Below are 23,441 nucleotides of genomic sequence, written 5' to 3'. Positions count from 1 at the left end.
CCATGAAAGCTTTGAGGATTTCAAATTGGAATAAAAGAGGAGTTTTACAATGTTGTGATAAATGCATACCTGTGTATAGCCTGGTGCTATCTCTCTAGTCTTCACCACCCTTCTTTCTTCCTAAGCCTCCATGCTGTGAATTTGCATCCTCTAAGAAGAGAGGATTTAATTTTTTAATGTTCTGAGGCATGGTCTCCCTGTGTAGCCCAGGTTGGCCTTGAACTTGTGATTCTGCTGCACCCTCTTCATAAGAGCTAGGATTTACAGGCATGTGCCACTATACTCTGCCCCATCTCTACTTTTTAGAGATAATTTGGTCCAGTGTTTTTCAATCTGTGGGTCACCTATTGCCCATGACCAGCATTCCACTTTCTTTACAAAACAAGATAAATGAAAATAGAGAACAGAGTATGTTTTACATAGTAAGCATATGTAATAAGACTGCTATTTCAATAATATATATGATATATTATGCATAATATATATTATATATTACATAGACTAAATATTGCATGTGGTACATAATGACTTTATACTGTATAATGCATCTGTAAGCATAGGATTTTCTTCACAAAATGGAATAAAATAGAACAGGAAATACAAAACTGCATTGCATATAGTAATTATTTACCAAAACTGTTTTTTTGAAAGTGAGCCTTGCTATGTGACCCAGGCTGGCTTCAAATTCATGATTCCCCTGTCTCCATCTCCCAAGTGATGGATTAGCAATGTGTAGGACTATGACAAGTTGAAACTTTAATTCCAATTATATATGTATGCTTATGTATATTCTATTATATATCCTAGAGACATGTATAATATATATTTTATGTACTATATATTATATAAGGCATATCTGAATCCTGTTTGTCGTAAAACATGTGGGTCTTATATAATGTGTGTGTGTGTGTGTGTGTGTGTGTGTGTGTGTGTGTGTGTGTGTATGTGTGTATAGCATGAGTTATGTAAATATTATATAGTGGGTTATGTAAACTGTGTTTCTTATTGTGGCTTCTTTTCTTAGATAGACTTCCCTGGAGACAGACCCTTCACCTTCAGCTAGCACCTCTGTTGGTCTCAGTGGCTTAATTGGTGGGTGATCCATTCCTTCATCTTTGAAGGATCCCTGAGCCTGTGTCCCCACACCTGACTCAGACTCTGGCTGCTTTTACCATGAAAGCTGAACAAGGAGTTCCAACAGATGTCAAAATAGATGGCCTGGGTGCCAAATCTGCTCCTTACTGCTCCCAGTGTGTACCAGCAACCCTACCTCCTCCTTCCTAGCAATCAATGTTACATTCTTCTGCTAGTGATTTCTCTTTACTTAGCAAAAGAAACCTATAGTGCCCAGGTGGTGATCATAGCTTACAGTTTAATGGGATTCTTGCTATGTCCCCTGGTAGCAGTGTCCCCCCTTGGAGAACCAGGACCTCTAACCTTGCAGAACCCTGAGGGAACAGGAAGCACAGATTCTAAAAGTGGATCACTGGGATTGATGGTAAGCTGGGCTATTCCCGTTGTGACCTCTGACTTCCCAGATTCATGTGCTCTACCTATTAGAAGAACAGCATATACAATGGTCATGGACTGAGGGTTTGCACTGCCTTTAGGAACGTAATGCCCATTCTTGCATGGTGTCATCTCTAAAATGAGGTCATATCTATGGCTTCATTCTTTCAGACCAACAACCTCTGGGTGGTGTGTTATGGAACCTTGCTGATTGATTCCATAGTCATAGGCCACTTTTGCACCTCTTTGCCTTCCTTTACTTTGTTATGACATGTGTACTTTTGTTTGCTACAATGTTATATGAGATCCCATGCTGCTGGGAATCAAGTATGATTTAGACCCTTGGACAGCTAGTATTGGTCAGAAAATGAAAAGGCAAACCATACATGAAAACGGCTAGTCAAAATGGATCACTGTTCTTTCCAACATAATAGAAGCCCAATGCAGTCAGCTTGTTCCAAGTGGCTGGTTAGTCTTGAGGTATGGTGTCATATCAAAGATTCACTGTTGATCTCTTTTGCTGGAAGACTGGAAGCTCCATATATATATATATATAGCTTTTCTCTCTGCTGCTGTTGCCATTTCATTCGTGCGCCCATCTGCTAGCACTGGGATGTTCGTTAAAGGCTGGCTGACATCATCTGGCTGACTCATCCTATCTACTTGGTTGCCTAGTACCACTTCCATGGTGGATGAAGCCTAGTGGGTGTTAGCACACAGTACAAAGATCTTCACTCCTCCCTTTTTGCCCACTCCCATATGTTCACACATAGTTCTGTACCTCAGATCTCCTTGTCAAGATCTTCCAGTCATTTTTCTTCCTGGCCCCTGAGCAACCAGACAAGCTACTCACCATTGCCCAAAAAATCTGACTTTATTGCTTTGTGAATGTGGCCTCACTCAGCTCATAAAGAGTTTTGGGTGCACAGTCACTTGGTGTCCTGTGGTCAAGCATTCTGTCTGTATCAGAGAGAAATACTGCAGTGGAATTTGTTTCTCAGACAGCATATAACTTAGCCAGGCATGTTGGGTGGCCCTTTCCTGAAATTCGAGATCAGGAGGCTAAGATAAAAGGATCAGTAGTTTAATGCCAGCCTGGACTACATAGCAAGTCCCAAAACAGATGGGGCTACATAGTAAAACCCTATCTCAAATACAACAACCACAAAGGTATCCAAGCTATTACTGCAGATGGCATGGCCTAGCTCCAGAACTCTGAGAGTCAAATACTTAGGCTTCTTTTAGGCTCCACACTGCATCCATTTCCACTACTGACACCCCTGGTATCAGAGGACTTGCCAGGTCAAATGGCTTAAATGGCAGGACTGTTTGTACCATATCCTTGATCTGCCACAGAGCCCTCTTATGTTCTTATCCCTACTCAGAGCTGACAACTTTACATGTCACCTGAAACATAGGTCCAGATGTAGAACATGATGTTTCCACAACTTGAAAGAAGCCTGTTTTCACAGTAAAGGGCATGAAATGCAAAGGTTTGCTCTATTCTGTGCAAGTGTTGTCCTGAAATGCTTATTGGTCACTGGGTCCCTAAAATTATTACTAATATGATAGGTACCTGGGTCTTTAAATGGTTTCTCTCCTGCCCTCTCAAGCTCATGAGAAACATGATCTTACTATGCAACCTAGAACAACCTGGAACTTACTAGGTAGTCTAGGCTGGCCTCAAATTCGTGATCCTCCTGCTTTAGGCCTCTGAGTGCTGTGCTACCATCTCCACCTCAAATCACATGTGTCTTATCAAAGCAATATGTTAACCATCTCTTATTCATCTTGCATAATCAGTATGATGTAACTGATATAATGGTCCAGTGTGATATTCTGTGGGATGTCCAGATGGTCCAGATTCCTTTGGACTATATTACAGTGTAGGTTGAGAGAAAGAAAATAGCCCCATGGAAAAACCATCGACAAACATGTCAGAGCTACATGAACTGTTTCTGGTCCTCTTTTCTGATCAGAATTGAAGAATCAAATGTGCCAAATTGATAGCTGCCAGCCATACTTGATGCCTTATTAATCTATAATGATAACATGTCCAGTATGGTGGCTGCAGACAGGGATTGCAGCAGTCTACAAGAATTCTTTGGATCTGTCCAGTCTCCTCAGAGACACAACTGGTTAATTTAGTGGAGAAATGATGAGACGAGTGCCCTTGCATCCTCTCCAGATCTTTCTGAGTGGCCCCATTTTCTACCATCTCCTCCAGAATATATACAGCATTGCTTTCAATTTACTGTTGTTTTGTTCTGTTTTTTTTTTTTCCAGTGATGGGGTTGAAACCTAGGACCCCATGCATAGTAAGCAGGTGTTCTTCCACTGAGCTATATACCCAGCCCTGATTTACTACTTTGGTAGGGATATGAAGGTGTTTCTATTTGAACTTCTCCTCTGCAATAGCTGTTATCCCACTGGGGTCAGTCATGGAAACGAACATTAGTGTGTCTCTATGTCCAGGGGATTCACTGTGAGCAAGATCTAGTTATTGATCGGTTTTCCAGGGTAGTAATTGGGAATAGATCCTGAGCAGGGTAGGCATTGACTAAGGTACCTGCTTCATTCAAGGCCTTTTGCATTGTCCTCATGAGAAGGAAGATTTCTATGTAGTAAAAGTGAGTAGACTAGCCAGGCGGTGGTGGCGCATGCCTTTAATCCCAGCACCCGGGACAGCAGAGGCAGGTGAATCTCTGTGAGTTCAAGGCCAGCCTGGTCTACAAAGCTACAAGGAGAAACCCTGTCTCGAAAAACAGTGAGTAAACTGCTTTGGCTGGTACAGTGGGTTCATGCGGGTCTGTAAGTTCAGGATGTTTACCTGCATCTATCTGTAGACAGAAGTTTCTGTCCCACCCAGTCCTGTAGCCATTCAGTCCCAAATAAAAGCACAGAGACTTATATTAATTATAAACTGTTTGGCCAATGGCTCAGACTTCTTATTGACTTGCTCTCTCTTAATTATTAACCCATTTCTATTAATCTGTGTATCTCCACATGGTCTTGGCTTACCAGAGAATATCCAGGCATTCTACCTTCCAGGTAGCTACTTGGCGTCTGTCTGACCTACTACCTTTCTCTATCCGTATTTGAATTTCCCGCCTGGCTAAATCCTGCCTGTCCATTGGCTGAAACAGCTTTATTCATCAACCAATAAAAGAACACACACACACACACACACACACACACACACACACACACACACACACATATATATATTCATAACCTACAGAAGGACATCCCTATCATCATCTATGTATGCTTTTCTCAAGCTTTGGAGTACCACTCCTGTCCTGTCCACTATACTTAAATCCTGAGCCCGGGCCTCCCTTCTGTCTGCTCTTTGGCATCAGGTCAAGGTTTCTTTAAAAAGAGCCAGGGGCATCCTGTGCCTTTCATATTTTGCCTTGAATTGGCAGTTATTCACTGTCAGTATATCAGATCTGTCTTCAGTTAACAAGTGCCATTTAACAAACAGTTACTCCAATCTGGTTACCATTTCCCTCACATCTGTCAAGTGTCAAGGATATTTCACCAGCTGCTTCACTTTCCTCCACCAGATTCCTGTTGCAGTCTACCATCAGGAAAAGTCACTGCTGCTCCCAAACAACAGAGGCCCATTGTGTCACTCTTTGTCACTCAAGAAAAAATACCATATTTCATCTTTTGCCATTGTGACACCTCCAGTGTCATAGGGCCTGCCCAATAATATGGAATCCTCATTGCATCACAAACTAGGCCCGCTACAGAGGAATTTGTGTGACTACAGTATATTATGGACTGTCTGTGCTATAATCTCCTGCCACTAAGGGTGCTCACTTCCAACTGGGTGCTGGATTATCCAGTTGGAATCATGTTAAGTGTCTTCTTCTGTAGTTTGACTCCTACCTATGGCCCAGTGTTATAGGTTGGCTTCATAGAACAACAGACTCAAGAGGCAAATTTTCATGCAGAAGGCCTACTGGGTATGCCTTTTATATCAACACTGTAAAGAGTATATAGAGTTGAGCAGAGAAGAGCCTAGGCAATCATCAGGTCAGAGGCTTCAGCTGGTCCTCGGAGGGGTGCTCTAGAGCTGAGATGCCCCTTCAGAATCAGCCCAGAATGAGGCAAAAAGGCTAGCCTTCTGTCTTAATTAAGGGGTTATCATGGTTATGATGAAACACCATGACTAAAAGCAAGTTTGGAAGGAAGGGGCTTATTTGGCTTGCACTTCCATATCATAGTCCATCATTGAAATAAGTAAGAGCAGGTATTCAAAGAGGGCAGGTCACAGATGAATGCTGCTTACTGGCTTTCTCCCTGTAGCTTGTTTGGCCTTCTTCCCTTCTTTCTATTTTTTTAACTTTTTAGAGATTTTTTAATTGTCAAATGCAGAGGTCTAGTTCAATTCAACTCCTTCACTGCCACACAAGGGGTTCAAGCTTCTCTGCCTTCTCCTTGTCTGTGATGACCAGGATGTAAAGGTATCTGCTACAGCGAACCTTGAACTTCATACTATCTGCTTCCTCCTTCTTTTTTGGTTTGTTTGTTTTTTCTTTTTTGAGACGGGGTTTCTCTATGTAACAATCCTGGCTGTCCTGGAACTCACTTTGTAGACCAGGCTGACCTCAAACTCACAGAGATCCTCCTGCTTCTACCCGCCTTCCCCCAAGTGCTGGAATTAAAGGCACAAGCCAGACCTTCTTGTTCTTCGTGATCTTGATGGATTTTTCATCCTTCTGCTGGGCTGTGAGCAGAAAGTTCTTGATTTCCTCAATTTTCTGAGGCACTGTTGGCCATGCTCAAAAAACATGGCAAAATCTAAGAGTACACAAAAACTAGCCTGCTTTCTTATAGAATCCAGGACTACTAGCCCAGGGGTAGCACCATCAATAGTGGACTGGGCCATCCTACACCAATCACTAATTAAGAAAATGCCCTACAGGTTTACCTACAGACCAATCTTAGGGAGACATTTTCTAAATTGAAGTTCCCTCCTCTCTGATGACTTTAGCTTGGCCAAGTTGACATAAAATTAGCCAGCACATCTTCATATCCACTTTGAGTCCAGAAATAGGTCAGAGGCTAAATTCAAGAAATTTGTTGCTGGACTTGGTGGCTCACACCTTTAATCCAAGCACTTTGGAGGCAGAGGCAAACAGATCTCTGTGAGTTCAAGGCCAGCCTGGTCTACACAAGTTTCAGTACAGCCAGAACTACACAGTGAGACCTTGTCTCAAAGGAAGGAAGGAAGGAAGGAAAGAAAGAAGGAAGGAAGGGAAATTAGGTGTCACCTTGGACAAGGCAGTTGCCCATAACAGAAGACAATTCTCAGTGGAGACAAAGTCATGAACCTTCAAAATGACCAAGACTTGTTGGCTCCAAAGAGGACCCTTAGCAGAATACTACAGTAGCCACTACACTTATTGTCAAAAACAAACAAACTCATACAGACAGACAGAGAGAGAGAAATAGAGACTAGAGACACAGATGTGGGGGACAGAGAGATCAAAAGAGAGAGACAGTATACAGAGAAAAGGGGGGAAGGAAACAGCTGTTCTTGAGTCCTTCACACCAGTGAAGCCAACAGGGGCCATTTGTACAGTGTATTTGTGTCAAGAGTTGCTGACTGTGTACATGCTAGTGATCAGTGTCCCTAGGAGTGTCTCTTACTTTCATCCCCCTTCCATGAAAATCCTCACTGGAGCTTCTGTGAAGAAGCCTATGTGGCCTGGGCAGTGGTGACTCATTGTCTTGGACTGATGTCTTCAGGGCTTCAATTGGGACCAGCTGAACAGCCCCGGGTCCATTCCTGAGTGGGGGAGTGTGGATGAGGGAAGGCTAGCTATAGGCATGAAAGAAAAGACAGAGACATCAGATCATATCAGTAGGGCACTGTCAGTTAATACTGAATGTGCCCAGTTTATTCATGCATTATCTTAAGTAATCATCCAAAGGTGCAGACAGTGGCAGAAGACATCTATTATCATGTATAAAGGGCCGATAACAATTACTTCCCTTAATCCTAAAGACACTCCATAGCTGCACTTGGCCTTCAGGCACTCCATACCAGCACATATCACCTAGACTTCAGAGTGAGTGTAAGACTCGCCTTGGCCTAGGTCTATTGTTATTTAGATAGGAGTCATTAGCTGACATCTTAAAGACAATAGGAGTCAGGCTCTCTGAACTCATGGCAGAATGGAATAGATTTCCAATATATGGGCCGGACAACACATGCCTTTAATCCCAGCAGAGGTAGGCGGATCTCTGTGAGTTCGAGTCCAGCCTGGTCTACAGAGTGAATTCCAGGACAGCCAGGGCTATACAAAGAAACCCTGCCTCAAAAAACAACAACAAAAAAAAAAACAAAGAAAAAGAAAAGAAATAAAAGAAAAGAAAAAAGCAAAGCAAAGCCTGTCTGGTAGGAATCCTGAGCCTGGGAGAGGAGGCTGCTGGAAGCTGAGTTTAGCTGGGGTGGGGCTAGAAACAATGACAAAGCAATTTGTGATGTGCCTGCTGCTCCTGCTAATCTTCTTGTGGCTTCCCCTCATCCTCAGCCGCATTCCTCCCCATCATTGCTGGCTACAGCTTCTTTCCAACCAGCTGCAGCCTGCACCCCTCAGTTGGCTGCTCCTGTTCAGATGCAACTGTTCACCTATAACTGTTGGGTCCCCTACAGCAGATGACACCCATGATCAAAGTGTGCTTCATGGTAAAGGAGAGAGCAGAGAGACAAGTTGGGTCCCTGAAGACACAAGTACCAGACCCACACAGGCACTGAAACATACCACACCACAGGCATATATCATGTATTTATCCTCGCTGAGGTTTTTGGCCATTTACAGACCTCCATGCAGTTCAAAGTCTATTATAAGTGACACAGCACCATTCATTTTCCAAAGCTTTAACTGAAACATTTAGAAGAGTAATGTCATGAGATACCATATTTTGGGACATGCCTGCTGTCTATAGTTTAAGAACACGGCTCACAATGTCCTTTACATACTTCCACAGAGATTACAATAGGCTTTATTGTTCACAAAGTATTGTCAATTAATTTTTACAAACTATTACAGTTTTAAAGTATTATATGTTTTCTGTACCAGCACTGAAAGGGAAAAGGGTTCAAGGACCAGCATAGACGTGGTCTTCATTGTCTGAGATCTGAGCACTGATAGGTGTGCCCTTCTGTCTTTTTTCAGGGCAAAATATTTCAAAGGGAAGAAGATCCATGGAGAAATTGACATTAAAGTAGAGCAAGTAAGTTGAGCAGATGGACTTGGAACTCTATTTTCTGGGCTTCACTCACCTGATGTGGGCAAATTGCTGATTTTTTTGTCTTTTCCAGGCTGAATTCTCTGATCTCAATCTCGTGGCTCATGCCAATGGTGGATTCTCCGTGGACATGGAAGTTCTTCGGAATGGGGTCAAAGTTGTGAGGTGAGTAGGAAAAAGGCACACTAGTGTTAGGGTAAAAGGTATAAAGGACTCCCTTATAACTGGGGGAGAGTCACTAACTCCCTATGCATCTTCAGTGAGCAAAATCTTAGATGCAGCATGTGATTGGGGGGGGGTGTTCCTAAATAGCCAAGGGTCTAAGCAGGCCACAAGGAAACTTTTCAGTTGTTCATTCAACAAATATTTGTTAAGCATCTACTTCATGCTAGCTGCTATCCTCAGCACTTGACACAAATATCTATTTAGCACCTACTGTATGCCAAGAGCTCTTCTACATGCTGAGTGACCTAGTAGTTAACAAAACACCCCCACAAAAATATAAGAACCATCTGCTCTTAACTTGTTTTATGAACAGATAATAAGAAAATGTAAAATCACAAGGCAAAGCCCAGAACAGTAAAGCAGATATGGGGCTTGTTGGGTGATAATGGGGTTTGCAGTTTGTACAGAGTGGCCAGGTAGCATCAGAAACAGTTAAGAATGTCCTGAAGAAGGTGAAGGAGAGATCCCTGTAGGTATGCTGGGAGAAATATTGCAGGCAGAGGGAAGAGCTCACACATCCCCTGAGGCTACAGTCTATTCTGAGCAGCAAGCGTGGAAGACAACTAGGAGTTTGAGAGACTGTGACCAGGGACATGACAGAGCTCAGTGGGTAGAGTTGCAAGCTGACCTTCAGCAGATAGGAAAGTCGGAAAAGGAATTAATCACCAGATGGGGGAAGGGTGGGAACAATACCCCAGGCAGAAAGACCAGCTTGTGCATATGAGCAGAGGGAAGAAAACACTTTGCAATTTCCAGAAGCTATGAATACTTAGAAATTCAAAAGATTAGTGGGGAACTTCCCGACTGGTGGGGTGCCCCCCTCAACATTCCTATCACTGTCCCTAACCCAGGTCTCTGAAGCCAGACTTTGTGCTGATCCGCCAGCATGCCTTCAGCATGGCTCGCAATGGAGACTACCGAAGTTTGGTCATTGGGCTGCAGTATGCTGGGATCCCCAGTGTTAACTCTTTACATTCTGTCTACAACTTCTGTGACAAACCCTGGGTGGTAAGTGACAAGAAGAGTGCTACTGGAGATGGAATTGCTCGTGGATGCATGTGGGAATCTGGAGCCACTCTCTTTTGGGAAGTAAACATATTTAAAAACTTGGGGGAGGGAGCTAGTAGAATGAGGAGGGGAGAATTAGAGGGGTGAGGAAGACATGAGCGAGCAGAAAGGTTGAGTCCGGGGAAGAACAGAAGATACCCAGAATGGGGATACCATAATAGAGGGAGACATTTTAGGTTTACAGAGAAATCAGGCACTAGGGAAATGTCTGGAGATCTGCAAAGATGACACCAGCTAACAATCTAAGCAACAGAGGAGGGGCTACCTTAAATGCCCTCCCCTGATAATGAGATAGATGACTGTCTTATATGCCACCCTAGCCCTCATCCAGCAGCTAGTGGTAGTAGAAGCAGAGACCCACAACTACTCACTGAACTGAACAGGAATCCAATTGCAGAGGACGAGTGATGAGCAAAGGGGTACAGACCAGGCTGGTGAAACCCACAGAAACAGCTGACCTGTACAGCAGGGAGCTCTTGGTTCCCAGACTGATAGCTAGGATACCAGCATGGGACTGATCCAGACCCCAGGAACATGGGTTTCAGTGAGGAAACCTCAGAAATCTACGGGACCTCCTGTAGTAGTTCAGTACTTATCCCTAGCATAGGTGTAGACTTTGGGACCCCATTCCACATAGAAGGATATTCCCTAAGCCAAGACACACGGGGGGTTTGGGCCTAGGCCCTATCCCAAAGGACACGATAGACTCTGATGACACCCTATGGAAAGCCTCACCCTCCAGGGGGAGCAGAAAGGATATATGATAGGTAGGGTTTTAGTTGGGGGGCATTGTAGGTGAGGAGGGGAGGGAGAGGGAACTGGGATTGACATGTAAACCAATCTTGTTTCTAATTCAAATAAAAAATTCACACACAAAAAAGTTAAAAGAAAGAAAGAAAGAAGAAAAACATATTTAAAAACTTAATATGTGAGTTAGCTTTGTATCACTGTAACAAATACTTAAGACAATCAACTCACAAAAAGAAATAGCTTATTTTAGCTCAGTTTTCCAAAGTTTCAATTCACTATATATTGGCCCTCTTGCTTTGGCCTTGCAGCAAGACAAGGCATCATGGTGGAAGTGCACAGTGGAACAAAGCTCCCTCTGTTGCGGACTGGAAGTGAAAAACAGAGAGAGAGGAAAAAGCCAGGGAGTTATAATTCCTTTTGAGAGTACCCCCCAACAACAACCTAAAACATCATATGTCACACCTCTTAAAGTTTCCACACACACCCTACAACAGTACCACTCCGGGGGACAAATTTTTTAACACGAGTCTTGAGGACATTCCAGGTCCAAACTAGTACTTGGGGTCCCAGTTTAGAGACTCCTCTGAGGTAAGAAACGCACTGATCCATGTCTCCTGGTTCTCCTAGTTTGCCCAGATGGTTCGACTACACAAGAAGCTTGGAACAGAGGAATTCCCTCTGATTGATCAGACTTTCTATCCCAACCACAAAGAGATGGTAAGCCTGGGAGAATAGAGTGGGAAAGAGTCAGAACTACTGCAGTATTACCAATGGCTGTATTGGTAGTATGATATTTGAGTGTTACAGGTGGGAACTGTAGAGCAATGACTCTCGATCTGTGGTTCATGACCCCTTTGAGAGTCTCATATTTACATTACAGTTCATAACAGTAGCAAAATTACAGTTCTGAAGTAGCAAAAAAAAAAATTGTCTGGTTAGGGGTCACCACCACATGAGGATCTATATTAAAGAGTCACAGAATTAGGAAACTTGAGACCCACTAGTGTAGAAGAATGAAGTTGCTTTGTGATGAAGTCTGTTATACAGGTTGAGTAGCCTTTGTCCAAAATGCTTGGAAAATGCAAATGTTTCAGATTTCAGATTTTTTTTGATTTTGAAATGACTCAAGTCTAAAGTTTTATTTATTTTTATTTTATGTATGTTTGTGCTTTCCCTGGATGTTTGTGCACCACATCCGTGCAGTGCCTGCCCACAGAGGCCAAAGAAGGGTGTCAAATCCCCTGATATTGGAGTTACAAATAGTGATGAGCTGCCATTGTGGGTGCTAGAAACTGAACCTTGGTCATCTGTAAGAGCTCTTAATTGCTTGAGCCATCTCTCCAGCAAGAGACCTGTTAATCCTGAGATTTACAAAACAAAAACCAGTTCCACAATTTTGAGCCAAATTTGAAGCAAGCTTTAGCAAATACTGCCAAGGATGGACTTTGGTCAGGACCACCTTCTGGAATTCCCAGCAGAGTGACCACAAGACGTGTGTTGTAGGGGCTATTTAAGAATATAGCCACTATATTTTCCCATGTAGCTTGGCTGTTATTTTCCAAGAACTCCCAACATCCCAGGAAGTTACCTGGTCCTTGGGCAGGTGGGGCTTACAGGTTAACTTTAACATTGGGTCTTAGAGACCCAAGTCTAAACATGAAATTAATATGTTTCTAAACATCAAGTTAATGTTTCACATATACCTTATTCACATAACTCAAAGTTACTCTTATACAATATTTTTAGTAAGCCTGTGTTTTGACTGCTACTTGTCACATAAGGTCACACGTAGGACATGACACTTGTGCAGCATATGGTGGCACTCAAAAGATTTCAGAATTGGGAACATTTCAGATTTTAGATTTTTTTGATGAGGGATGGTCACCTGAGACCACAAAATGTCCTAAAGATACATATATTAATGAAGTCACTGATCCCAATATTTGTTAAAGCCTATTTTCATGTTGTTCACTGTTACCAATATTAAATATGAGTTCCTAGTGTGAATTAGCAGAATTAACATAATGAATCAGATTGCATTCCATGTGGAAATCAAACAGTTGTTACTAACATTATAAAATATTCCTCCTGATAGAAATTTTACCCATATTTCAAACTAGAATTGGCAATAAAAAGTTTCAATGGCGCTCTTCTCTTATGCTCTGTCTGGCGACAATCCATGGCGGTCAGCCATTAACCCTGTTCCTCTTCTCTCTTAGTCTCTCTACTCTGCTGGGCCTATAATAAACTGGCTCATGTAAAAAAAAAGTTTCAATGGCAGTATTATAAATTATTTATAAATAGAAATTGAATCATTGTTTATTACCATAAATATAATCACTATTAATACAAAGGCTCATGAATACTACAAATCATTGTAATTGATATACATTGCGGGTACCAATATTATAAATTAAATTATAATTTTTACTAGAAATCAAATAGTCAGCCAGATGTGGTGGTATGGGTCTGTAATCCCAACACTGAGGAGGCAAAGGCAGGAGGATTATGAGTTTGAGGTAGCTTGACTACATAAAAATAAAATAATCATTACTAGCATCATCAAAAAGTATATGTAACTGTATCGCAAATTATGCTTGCATACAAATTAGAAGTGTCTGTTTTGAAATATATTCAACTAGAAATTATCATTACTAATATGTGATGTAACTGCTAATATAATTTATTGCAAATTATGCTTGTCAATATACATGATTAGTATTTATGCTGAGAAGAAATCAAATTGCTAATATTTCAGTGGCTATTATAGTTACTGATTTTTACATTATGGTTACTACAAATTGTAAGTACTGTGGTTATGAGTTAAATTTTAGTTACAAATAGATATTGAATTGTTAATAATTCCATCAAAGTTTAGAACTAATTGCTAATATTTTCCAATGCTACAAATTATATTTACCTACATAAATAAAAATTACCAATTTTATGGCTTAAATTGTAATTCAATATCTAGCATTATTGAATTTATTACTAATATTGCAAGTATATGGGTGCTCATATAAATTAACAGTGTATGAATTAGGTTTATTTACAGATCAAACCATTAGGTGTTTTTTTATTCTTGTTGCTGGGTTTTTGTTGTTGTTGTTTGGTTTTTTGAGACAAGGTTGCTCTGTGTAACAACTCTGTCTATCCTGGAACTTACTGTGTAGACAAGATTGGCCTCAAACTCACAGAGATCTCCCTTTCTTTGACTCTTGAGTGCTGGGAAGAAAGGTGTGTGCCACCATGCCTGGCCAAACCATTAGTTTTAAGGAAATCCAATTTGTTTATTGCCATTATTATTTATTCCACATTCTTTGAGAACTAGTTCAGTAAAATGCCAGTATGATCATTGACTCCATAGCTTAAATTTCTGCATGGAAATCTTACTGCTACGACTTATTATCTACTGACACAAGAGATTTTATTTAAATGCCATGCACCTCAGTTTATCCATCAGTAAAATATAAGTGATAATATTTCTTGCATCCTAGAGTTGATGTGAGAATTAAATTGCTTAATAAATGTAAAATGATTAAACCCCAGCACCTGGCATATCTTAACTACTGATTGTGTTAGTAGGAGTTTTTTTTCTATTCCTAGATGATTGTTTGTTGTTGTTGTTGTTTTTGTTTTATTTTTATTTTTTGGTTTTTCGGGACAGGGTTTCTCTGTGTAGCTTTGGAGCCTATCCTGGCATTCGCTCTGGAGACCAGGCTGGCTCAAACTCACAGAGATCCGCCTGCCTCTGCCTCCCGAGTGCTGGGATTAAAGACGTGTGCCACCAATGCCTGGCTGCTTTTGATGTTTTATTGACATGAATATGCTATATTACATTAATTGATTTTCATGTAAATTGATAGTTTTTGTAAATGTGTTTATGATGTATCTGGGTATAAAAATTTGCATTACTGGGCCAAAGCCCACTTGGGCATAGTATAAATCCATTGTGGGATTCAGAGAGTATATTGTTAAGATTATGATATCTGTGTTCCTAAGGAGTACTGAACTATTATTTTCTTTTCTCGTGTAGTTTGGGTATCCTGATACTATTGTTCTCGTAGAAAAGAGCTTGACAGTATTCTATTCCCTTCTGTTCGGGGAGGAAATTGGTGTTATTTCTTCTTTAAATAAACACTTGGTGCAATTCATCAGATGACCTCTAGTACAAGGCACTTATTCTGTATTTTATTTTATTATACTGGATTCTATAAGGTCATTTTCATGCAAGTATATATTGTACTTTGAGTAACACCCACCCCATAGTTGGCTACTCGCTCCTTTCACTTTCCTCCCCTTTCCATTCGGCCCCCAGACAATTCTGGTTCTACTTTTGTGGCATTGTATATATGCAATTTTATGCATCTCTAAATAATCTAAGACCCACAGAAAACTTTGTCTTTCTGAAACTGACTTATTCCACTTACTATCATTATCTCCAGTTACAGTCATTTTCCTGCAGATGAAATAACCTCAATTTCCTTTATTGTTCAAAAAATTTCATTTTGTGTATGACCACATTTTCTTCACATGCTTCTGTTGAGATTGAGAGATACCTATATTGGTCCCATAATTTAACTGTTGTGGAAAATGCTGTGATAACTAATGGGTAAATACCCAGGCATAATGTAACTAGGTCTGCTTATAGACAGGTCTGTTTCAGTTTTCTGGGACTTTAACATAAGACGCAAAACTCTAAAACTTATAGAAAAAGTAGTGAAAAATACTTCATGTTATTGGCATGGGCAAGCACTTTCTAAATAGGATTCTAGTCACTCAAGAAGTTAAGGCTAATGACTGATAAATGGAACTTCATGAGGAAACAGTTAATCAAGACACAGCCTTCAGAATAGGGAAAAAACTTTACTAGCTGACAAAGGATTGATGTGTGCATATATAAGGAACTCAGTAATCTAAATAGCAAAAATTCAAATAACCCAATCAGTAGACCAGTTAATGAAATAAGCAGACAGTCCTCAAAAAATCACCGATGAGGAGCTGGAGAGATGGCTCAGAGGTTAAGAGCACTGACTGCTCTTCCAGAGGTCCTGAGTTCAATTCCCAGCAACCACATGGTGACTCACAACCATCCGTTATGAGATCTGGTGCCCTCTCCTCGTGTGCAGATATACATGGAAGCAGAATGTTGTATACATAATAAATAAATAAAATCTTTAAAAAAAATCACCGATGAACATGAAAAAAAGTTCAACATTACTAGCCACCAGAAAAATGCAAATTAAAACTATATTGAGATTTCATCCACCCTAATCATAATGTTTGTCATCAAGGAAACAAATAAGGCTATTACTGGCATATGTGTTATTTCTTACATCTTCTTGATGAATTGATCTTATTATAAAATACCCTTATCACTTATGATAATTTGTTTCAAAGTCTGTTTTATCTAATATTTGTATAGACATTCTAGCTCCCTTTTTGTTATTATTTACATGGTAACTTTCCCCATCAACCCATGTTCTTCCTATTTTTGTATTTAAGTATATAAATGTCAGCCAAACTGGGATTAAAGGCAGAGGCAGGAGGATCTCTGTGAGTTCAAGACCAGCCTGGTCCACAGAGCAAGTTCCAGGACAGACTCCAAAGTTACACAGAAAACCCTGTCTCGAAAAACAAACCAACAAAAAAGTCAGCCAGGACCCACATAGCAAAAGAAGAGAACCAACTCCCACAAGTTGTACCATGATCTCCACATGGTGCTTTGTATACCACTACAGCCCTACTCCCATTCTGCTTTTTTTTGTTTTTTTGTTTTTTCGAGACAGGGTTTCTCTGCGCAGCTTTGGAGCCTTGTCCTGGCACTCGCTCTGGAGACCAGGATGGCCTCGACCTTACAGAGATCTGCCTGGCTCTGTCTCCGGAGTGCTGGGATTAAAGGTGTGCGCCACCAACGCCCGGCTCCCATTCTGCCTTTTAAATGGAGTGTTTAATTTATTTTCATTTAATGTAATTACTAGTAAGTTATAATTTATGTTTGTGATTTTTTTCCTTCTTTTATTTCTTTTTTTCTTTAAGGCAGTGTCTGTTATTGTTTTGTTTAAAAAGAAGAAAAGAGAAATTGCTGAGCCAGACATATTGACTATGAGTTTATTATAAGGCCCGGTAGTATGGGGAGAATAAGAAGAGGAACAGGGTAATGGCTGACCACCATGGCCGGTCGCCATAGAGAGACAGAGCGGAGAAACAGAGAGATAGGAGACAGGAGACAGAGAGAGAGAGAGACAAGGGGAGAGAGTAAAGGGGCAGGGGCCTATCTTTTAAAGGGGTCCTCTGCACCTGCGTGCAGACTTCTTTCCTATGGGACCTTGGGCTGAGTGGATTCCACCAGGTAATAGGGGCAGGCCAGCATAATGCCTGAACCTTTCAGTGTCTCACTTTACAGTTCAGGATGGCCTTGAATTAACAATGTAGCTCTGCCTTGGTCCCCTAGGATTAAAGGCATTTTCTACCACACAAAGCTAAATAGGGGTGCTTTTGGTGGTACTGGGATTTGAATCCATGGCCTTATGCATGATATGTCTGTGTTTACCACTGAGATAGCCTCCTGCCCCTTCTTTTATTCCTTATTGCTTCATTTTTGAAACAGGGTTTCTCTGTGTAGCTGTGACTGTCCTGGAACTCACTATACAAACCAGGCTGGCCTCAAACTCACAGACATGGTCCTTCCTCTACCTCATGAGTTCTGGGACTAATAATGTTCCACTACACCCAGCTCTTCTTTTATGATGTTTGCAATTTTGATTTTTTTCAATATTTGCTTTTCAAACATATAATTATCCATTAATAAATTTTATGTTCATTATTCTCTTGAAAAGCACTTTAATTATCCTGTTTCTTTTCTGATTAAAAATACTGCTTTTATGTATAGTACGCACAAGGCCCTGGGTTCCATCCTTCACTAAAAAAATAAAATGTTAGTGTTTTCCCCAAGGATTATAATTGACTTAAGTCTAATTGGAATTCATTTCAGTAGCAAATTTTTCCCTCTGTATAGCTTTATAGCTTTATTCTCATGTTCTTTTGTGCTATTAATTGTAATGGCCAGCAATACAGTATTTCACAGGTTCAGGCGAGGGAATCTGAAGGTTAATAAAGACAAGACAGGGTGTCATTCTTGCAAGGAGAATGCTGTTTATTTCAAAGGGGGAGAAGACTTATATACCAACAGCAGCCACAGTGGAAATTTACTCAGGTCAAGGTCCATGTCCCCAAGCCCCTCTCTCCCTCCCCCCCTCAATGGGTGGATAGTTTGCATACTTGCATACAGGCCTAGGCAGAAGGAGGGAACAAGGAAGTGAACCCTAGTCATGAGGCTAGATCACACCAAGGGCACCATAGGTCACCCAGCAGGGTCCCAACAATTAATGGCATACAAATAATCATCTTTACCAATTATGTGTCAAAGACTATCAGTGTAATCATATCTTATATTGTTGCTTTTTAAGTCAGGGAAGAAACAAGTATATCAAGCCAAGGCATTCATGCCATTATTTGTATTTACCTATAGAAACAGGTTGAGTCCAACATGCCTAGAATCCCAACATTTGGAGGTAGAGGTAGTAGACTTAGGAGTTCAAAGCCAGCCTCAGCAACATAGAGTTCCAAGAGCTACAAGAGACTATCTCAAAAAAACACATTCATATATATATATATATATATATATATATATATATATATATATATATATATATATACATATGTATATATATATATATGGTGTGTGTGTGTGTGTGTGGTTACCATAACAGTTGTTCTTTATTTCTTTATGAAGAGTCAGATTACTAGAGTGTCATTTCATTTGAGGTTTGTTTTTTTTTTCTCCTTTTGTTTTTTCAAGTCAGGGTTTCTCTGTGTATCCCTGGCTGTCCTGGAACTCACTCTGTAGACCAGGCTGGCCTCAAACTCACAGAGATCACCTGCCTCTACCTCCTGAGTGTTGGGTGTGTGTGCCACCACTATCCAGCCAAGAAACTGTTTTTCTTTATGGAAAAATACATACATACATATGTGTATTTAAAATCACGGCTGTATAGACTTTGTCTAGTAATCCAGCATCTCAGCTTAAATAGAAATATTAATTGACTGTTATTGTCCCCATGTTTATGCCATATTTCTTATTTCCTTGCATAGCTCATACATTTTTGTTGAAACTGTCCATCTTAATCATATGTAGCAACTCAGGAATCATATTTTAGTCCCCCACCCGAGTTTATTTCTGTTGTGTTTTTAGCGACTTTCCTGAACTAATTCTTTAAAATTTGTATTATTCCTCATGTGCAGCCACAGAAGCCTCTACTCTATTAGTTGAGCAGATTTTCTTTTGTTTTTTTCTTTTGAGACAGAGTCTCACTATGTAACCCCAAGTTGACCTGTAACTCATACAATTCTCCTGCCTTAGCCTCCCAAGTTTGGGGATTGAAGGTACATGACACCACAGCTGGTGTTTGTTTATTTATTTATTTGAAATTTTCTTTCTTTTTTTTTTTGGTTTTTTGAGACGGGGTTTCTCTGTGGCTTTGGAGGCTGTCCTGGAACTCACTCCTTTAGACCAGGCTGGTCTCGAACTCAGAGATCCACCTGCTTCTGCCTCCCAAGTACTGGGATTAAAGGTGTGCGCCACTAACCCGGTCCACAGCTGGTGTTTAAACACCAATGGCTTGTTGATGAGCTTCCTGTGCATGTTGGGGCATGCCTTTAATGCTCTGGCAGGTTATTTATACCTTTGCTTCTGCTTGTGTAGAGCTTCAAGTTCAGCTAGCTCTCTTGGAATGGGGCTGTGACGAATTCTAGCCTTGTTCTATCCCATCTAGTGACTGCTCTAAGTGGGAAAAGGCAAAATTACACCACATTTTTATGATTCTATTTTATTATTTCATACAATGCATCCTGACTGAAGTCTTCCTTTCCTCCACTCCTCCCAGTTCCTCCCCACCTTCCCTGTCCTCCAGAGCCACTCGTCCTCCTTTCCCCTTCAGAAAAAAGCAGGCCTCACCCAACTTAATTGTTCTACTTGGCTTTATTTTCAGTTCTAAAATCAAGCAATACCGTATTCCATGTAGTATAATAAATATTCTGATAAGCTGAACAAAACAGGTTAATTTTATAGATACTGAAGACAGAAGAAAGCAGAAACAAAAGACAAAAAGCAGATTAGACGTTTCAAATGTACTCTTTGGAAGCTGGGAGTGAGAAGATAGACCCACAAAAAAATAACTGGTTGAGGTCCGGCATTGGTGGCACATGCCTTTAATCCCAGCACTCGGGAGGCAGAGGCAGGCGGATCTCTGTGAGTTTGAGGCCAGCCTGGTCTCCAGAGTGAGTGCCAGGATAGGCTCCAAAGTTGCACAGAGAAACCCTGTCTTTGAAAAAAAAAAAAAGGTTACTTCATGTTAACTATTTTTTGAGATAGGTGTTGTGCCCAGACTCTTAACCCCCGCCCCCCAAATCACCAAGAGACCAGATCTGAAGCAAAAGCAAAGAGTCTTTTTAATTTACAGGTTAACCTGGGTCCTCAATCAGTCCATCCGATATAGCAGGTGGATTAGGACGAACCTGAGCAGCAGTGGGGCAGGGCATATATTGGGGGTAGAGCAAGGAGGGCGTCTGGGGGTCTGCTAGTTGCACAGTAACAGTCTCAGGACTGGTGCAGGTGTGGGCTGAAGGGATCTGTCCTGAGTTGATTGGGCAGCTGCAGCTGCAGCTGCAGAAAGGTTGCTCTGCCTGGAGGCTATGCGAGGGCCATTGCTATGCTCTGCACTCCACTATTATCAGTAAGGCACTTCAGGGCCCACCAGATAACTTGTGATTGGTTCCTTACCACATGGAGGGTATCTGGCAGTTTCTTCCCAATAATTAGGGCAAGGTCAGGCAAGGTGGGGGTGGGGGTGGGGAGGCTCAGCACATCCTGCTGAGTCAGGGGTCTGCTTCTTATTTTTTTAGGGGCCTGCTTCTTACTAGGTCTTTCCCGAAGCCTGTCATGGCTGCCAAAGCAGGGGGCTGGGTAAAGGTCTGCGCCCTTCAACAGGGTCACGCTATGTGGCACAGGCTAGTCTCAAACTTGCTATGTAGCAAAGGATGACTGAACCTCTCATATTCCTGTTGCCCACCTTTTGAGTGATGGGATTACAGGCATCTGTTACCAAGCCCAATTTTATATAGTACTAGGGATCAGATACAAGGCCAGATCTTATTTTTTTTTTATTTTACATACCAATCCCAGTTCCCTCTCCACTCCTCAGAGAGGGTGAGGCTTCCCATGGGAAGTCAACAAAGTCCCCCCCCCGCCCCCCAGTATCTAGGCTGAGAGAGTATCCCTCCATAGGGAATGGGCTCCAAAATACAGTTCATGCACTAGGGATAAATACTGGTTTCACTGCCAGCTGCCCCATAGACTGCCCAAGCCACACAACTGTCACCTACATACATACAAGATCTCCTGACTAAGTCCGGAGGGAGGGAGGGGGAGGAGGGAGGGAGGGAGGAAGAGAAGGAGAGGGGAAAGGGAAGAACATGAGGTCGAGTTGGAGGAAGGACAGAGAGGGAGAGCAAGGAAAGAGATATCTTGATAGAGGGAGTCAAGAAACCTGGCACTAGGGAAATTCCCAGGAATCCACAAGGATGACCCCAGATAAGACTCCTAGCAATAGTGGAGAGGGTACCTGAACTGGCCTTCCACTGTAATCAGATTGATGATTACGTGAATTATCATCCTAGAGCCTTCTATCATCCTAGAGCCTTCGCACAGTAGCTAATGGAAGCAGATGCAGAAATCCACAGCTAAGCGCTGAGCCGAACTCCTGGAATCCAGTTGTAGAGAGGGAAGAGTGATGAGCAAAGGGGTCAAGACCATTTTGGGGAAACCCACAGAGTCAGCTGACCCTACCTAGTAAGAGCTCACTGACTCCAGACTGACAGCGGGGAACCTGCATAGGACAAGGCCAGATCTTATGCAAACATTCTACTGTTAATTTTCAAACCCTGGGACAAATGGCTGAGGTGCTTATTTAACATATCAAAGCATACCTGGCCGCCAGGTTCTCCCAGCATCCCTCAATCTCTACCTGTTATAGGGTATGGCTGGCATCCCTCACCCTCTACCACAAACTCTCCAGGCCAGGGGATGGACTAACTTTCCCCAAGAAGCTCCTCCTTATATAATCTAGACATTTTGGTTTTGTACCTTCAGCATCCTAGTAGCTGCCTGTGGTTCCCTCTCCCCTCTTCCCATGTAAGACCCCCGGAAGCTCAGGCCTCCAGGATCTTAGCCCAGGACCACGGTCACCTCTATTACCAGGTGGAGTTGAAAGCTTGATGCAAACTGCACGAGGCTTTATTATAGTTGTTTAATGAGCTAACCCCATGTTAGCTCCGGTCTTTCATCCACCCACCATGGCGGATGGCTAGGAAAGACAGCTCAAACGAGCTGCATAGAGATCTTATAGGGCAGTGTAAGGGGAGTGTCTAGGGGTACGCACAGGCTCAGGATTGGTGTGCCTCCAGGCTTGGAGGGTTTGCCCTGTGTTGATTGGCCAACTGGTTGTTATGGCCCATAGGCCCTCCCAGGGTGGTTGCTATGCTCTGCACGTCATTGCTATGCACTTGTCCATAAAGCACACCCAGAGCCGTAAAACATAGCACCACCAGCTAACTTCTGATTGGTTCCTTGCCACGAGGCAGGCATCTGACCTCCTAGTGACTAAGACAAGGTCAGACAAGCACATGTTCGGCTCTTATGGCCGCCGAAATGGGGAGCTGGTCCCTTCACCCACATGGCGGAGCTCAGGGTCATGTCCACTCTGGATTCTCCCAGATAAATGTCCCTGTTTCTGACTTTGCTCGCCTGTATATCTATAATAAACTTTCTCCTTCACCATACCTAGGAGCAGTCATGGCCTTTCCTTTCCTTTGTGTTTCTTTTTTTTCATTCATCTACCACCTGAGCTATATCTCCAGCTCCATGCTAACTTTTTGTAAAGATAAAAACAGAGGCACCTTCCTTAGCATGCCAACTGAAACTGACTTACTTGGAACTTTCTCCTGATTTCTTAGAAGATCAGATAGTGTCTTCATTTTGGTTTTGTTGTAAGAAACTTATAGGATTTTTTAAAAATTTGTTTTCCTCTTAGCTGTTGGATCCTAGTGCAGGATCTCAGTCCAAACCAATTGTCTCTTACAATTTTCATTTAATTTACTATACTTCATGAAATGTCAGCATTCCTGGATTTTCATAAAGGTTTTAGTCACTTAATAGTGTGAAGTAAAGGTAATTTTAGTCAGGTATGATGGTAAACACCTGTAATCCCAACACTTGTGAAATGGAGTTAGGAGGATCAGGAATTCAAACTCATCTTGGTTATATAACAAGTTTGAGGTCAGCCTGGCCTACAAGAGAGCCTCTCTAAAAAATCTTATAAAAATGAGAATTTTTTCCTATTTATTCTGATTTTACTTTATTTTTTTACATGTAATTTATAAATTATTCCAAATAATAAAAAATAAAAAGAAACTTTTACATTATATTTTTCTAAAGCATTTATTACATTGATCACACAAAACTAAAACATATACAAATTTATTCATGAATATCAATGCAGAAA

General features: G+C 41.6%; 1 protein-coding gene across 2 annotated transcripts in view; it reads left to right on the top strand.

Moving 5' to 3' along the window:
* The window catches only part of Syn1 (synapsin I), a 54,383-nt gene that overhangs the window by 3,246 nt on the left and 27,696 nt on the right, over positions 1 to 23,441 (top strand). For both annotated transcript variants that reach the window (XM_027432276.2, XM_027432275.2), the window contains exons 2-5: positions 8,706 to 8,763; positions 8,852 to 8,943; positions 9,855 to 10,011; positions 11,449 to 11,538. In XM_027432276.2, the coding sequence (XP_027288077.1) occupies positions 8,706 to 8,763; positions 8,852 to 8,943; positions 9,855 to 10,011; positions 11,449 to 11,538 (397 nt within the window). The remainder of the gene's footprint in view (positions 1 to 8,705; positions 8,764 to 8,851; positions 8,944 to 9,854; positions 10,012 to 11,448; positions 11,539 to 23,441) is intronic.

This window comes from Cricetulus griseus, chromosome X, assembly GCF_003668045.3.
Source record: "Cricetulus griseus strain 17A/GY chromosome X, alternate assembly CriGri-PICRH-1.0, whole genome shotgun sequence".
NCBI lineage: Eukaryota > Metazoa > Chordata > Mammalia > Rodentia > Cricetidae > Cricetulus > Cricetulus griseus.
Note: the sequence above shows the minus strand (reverse complement) of the source record. Positions and strands in the feature narration are given on the sequence as shown.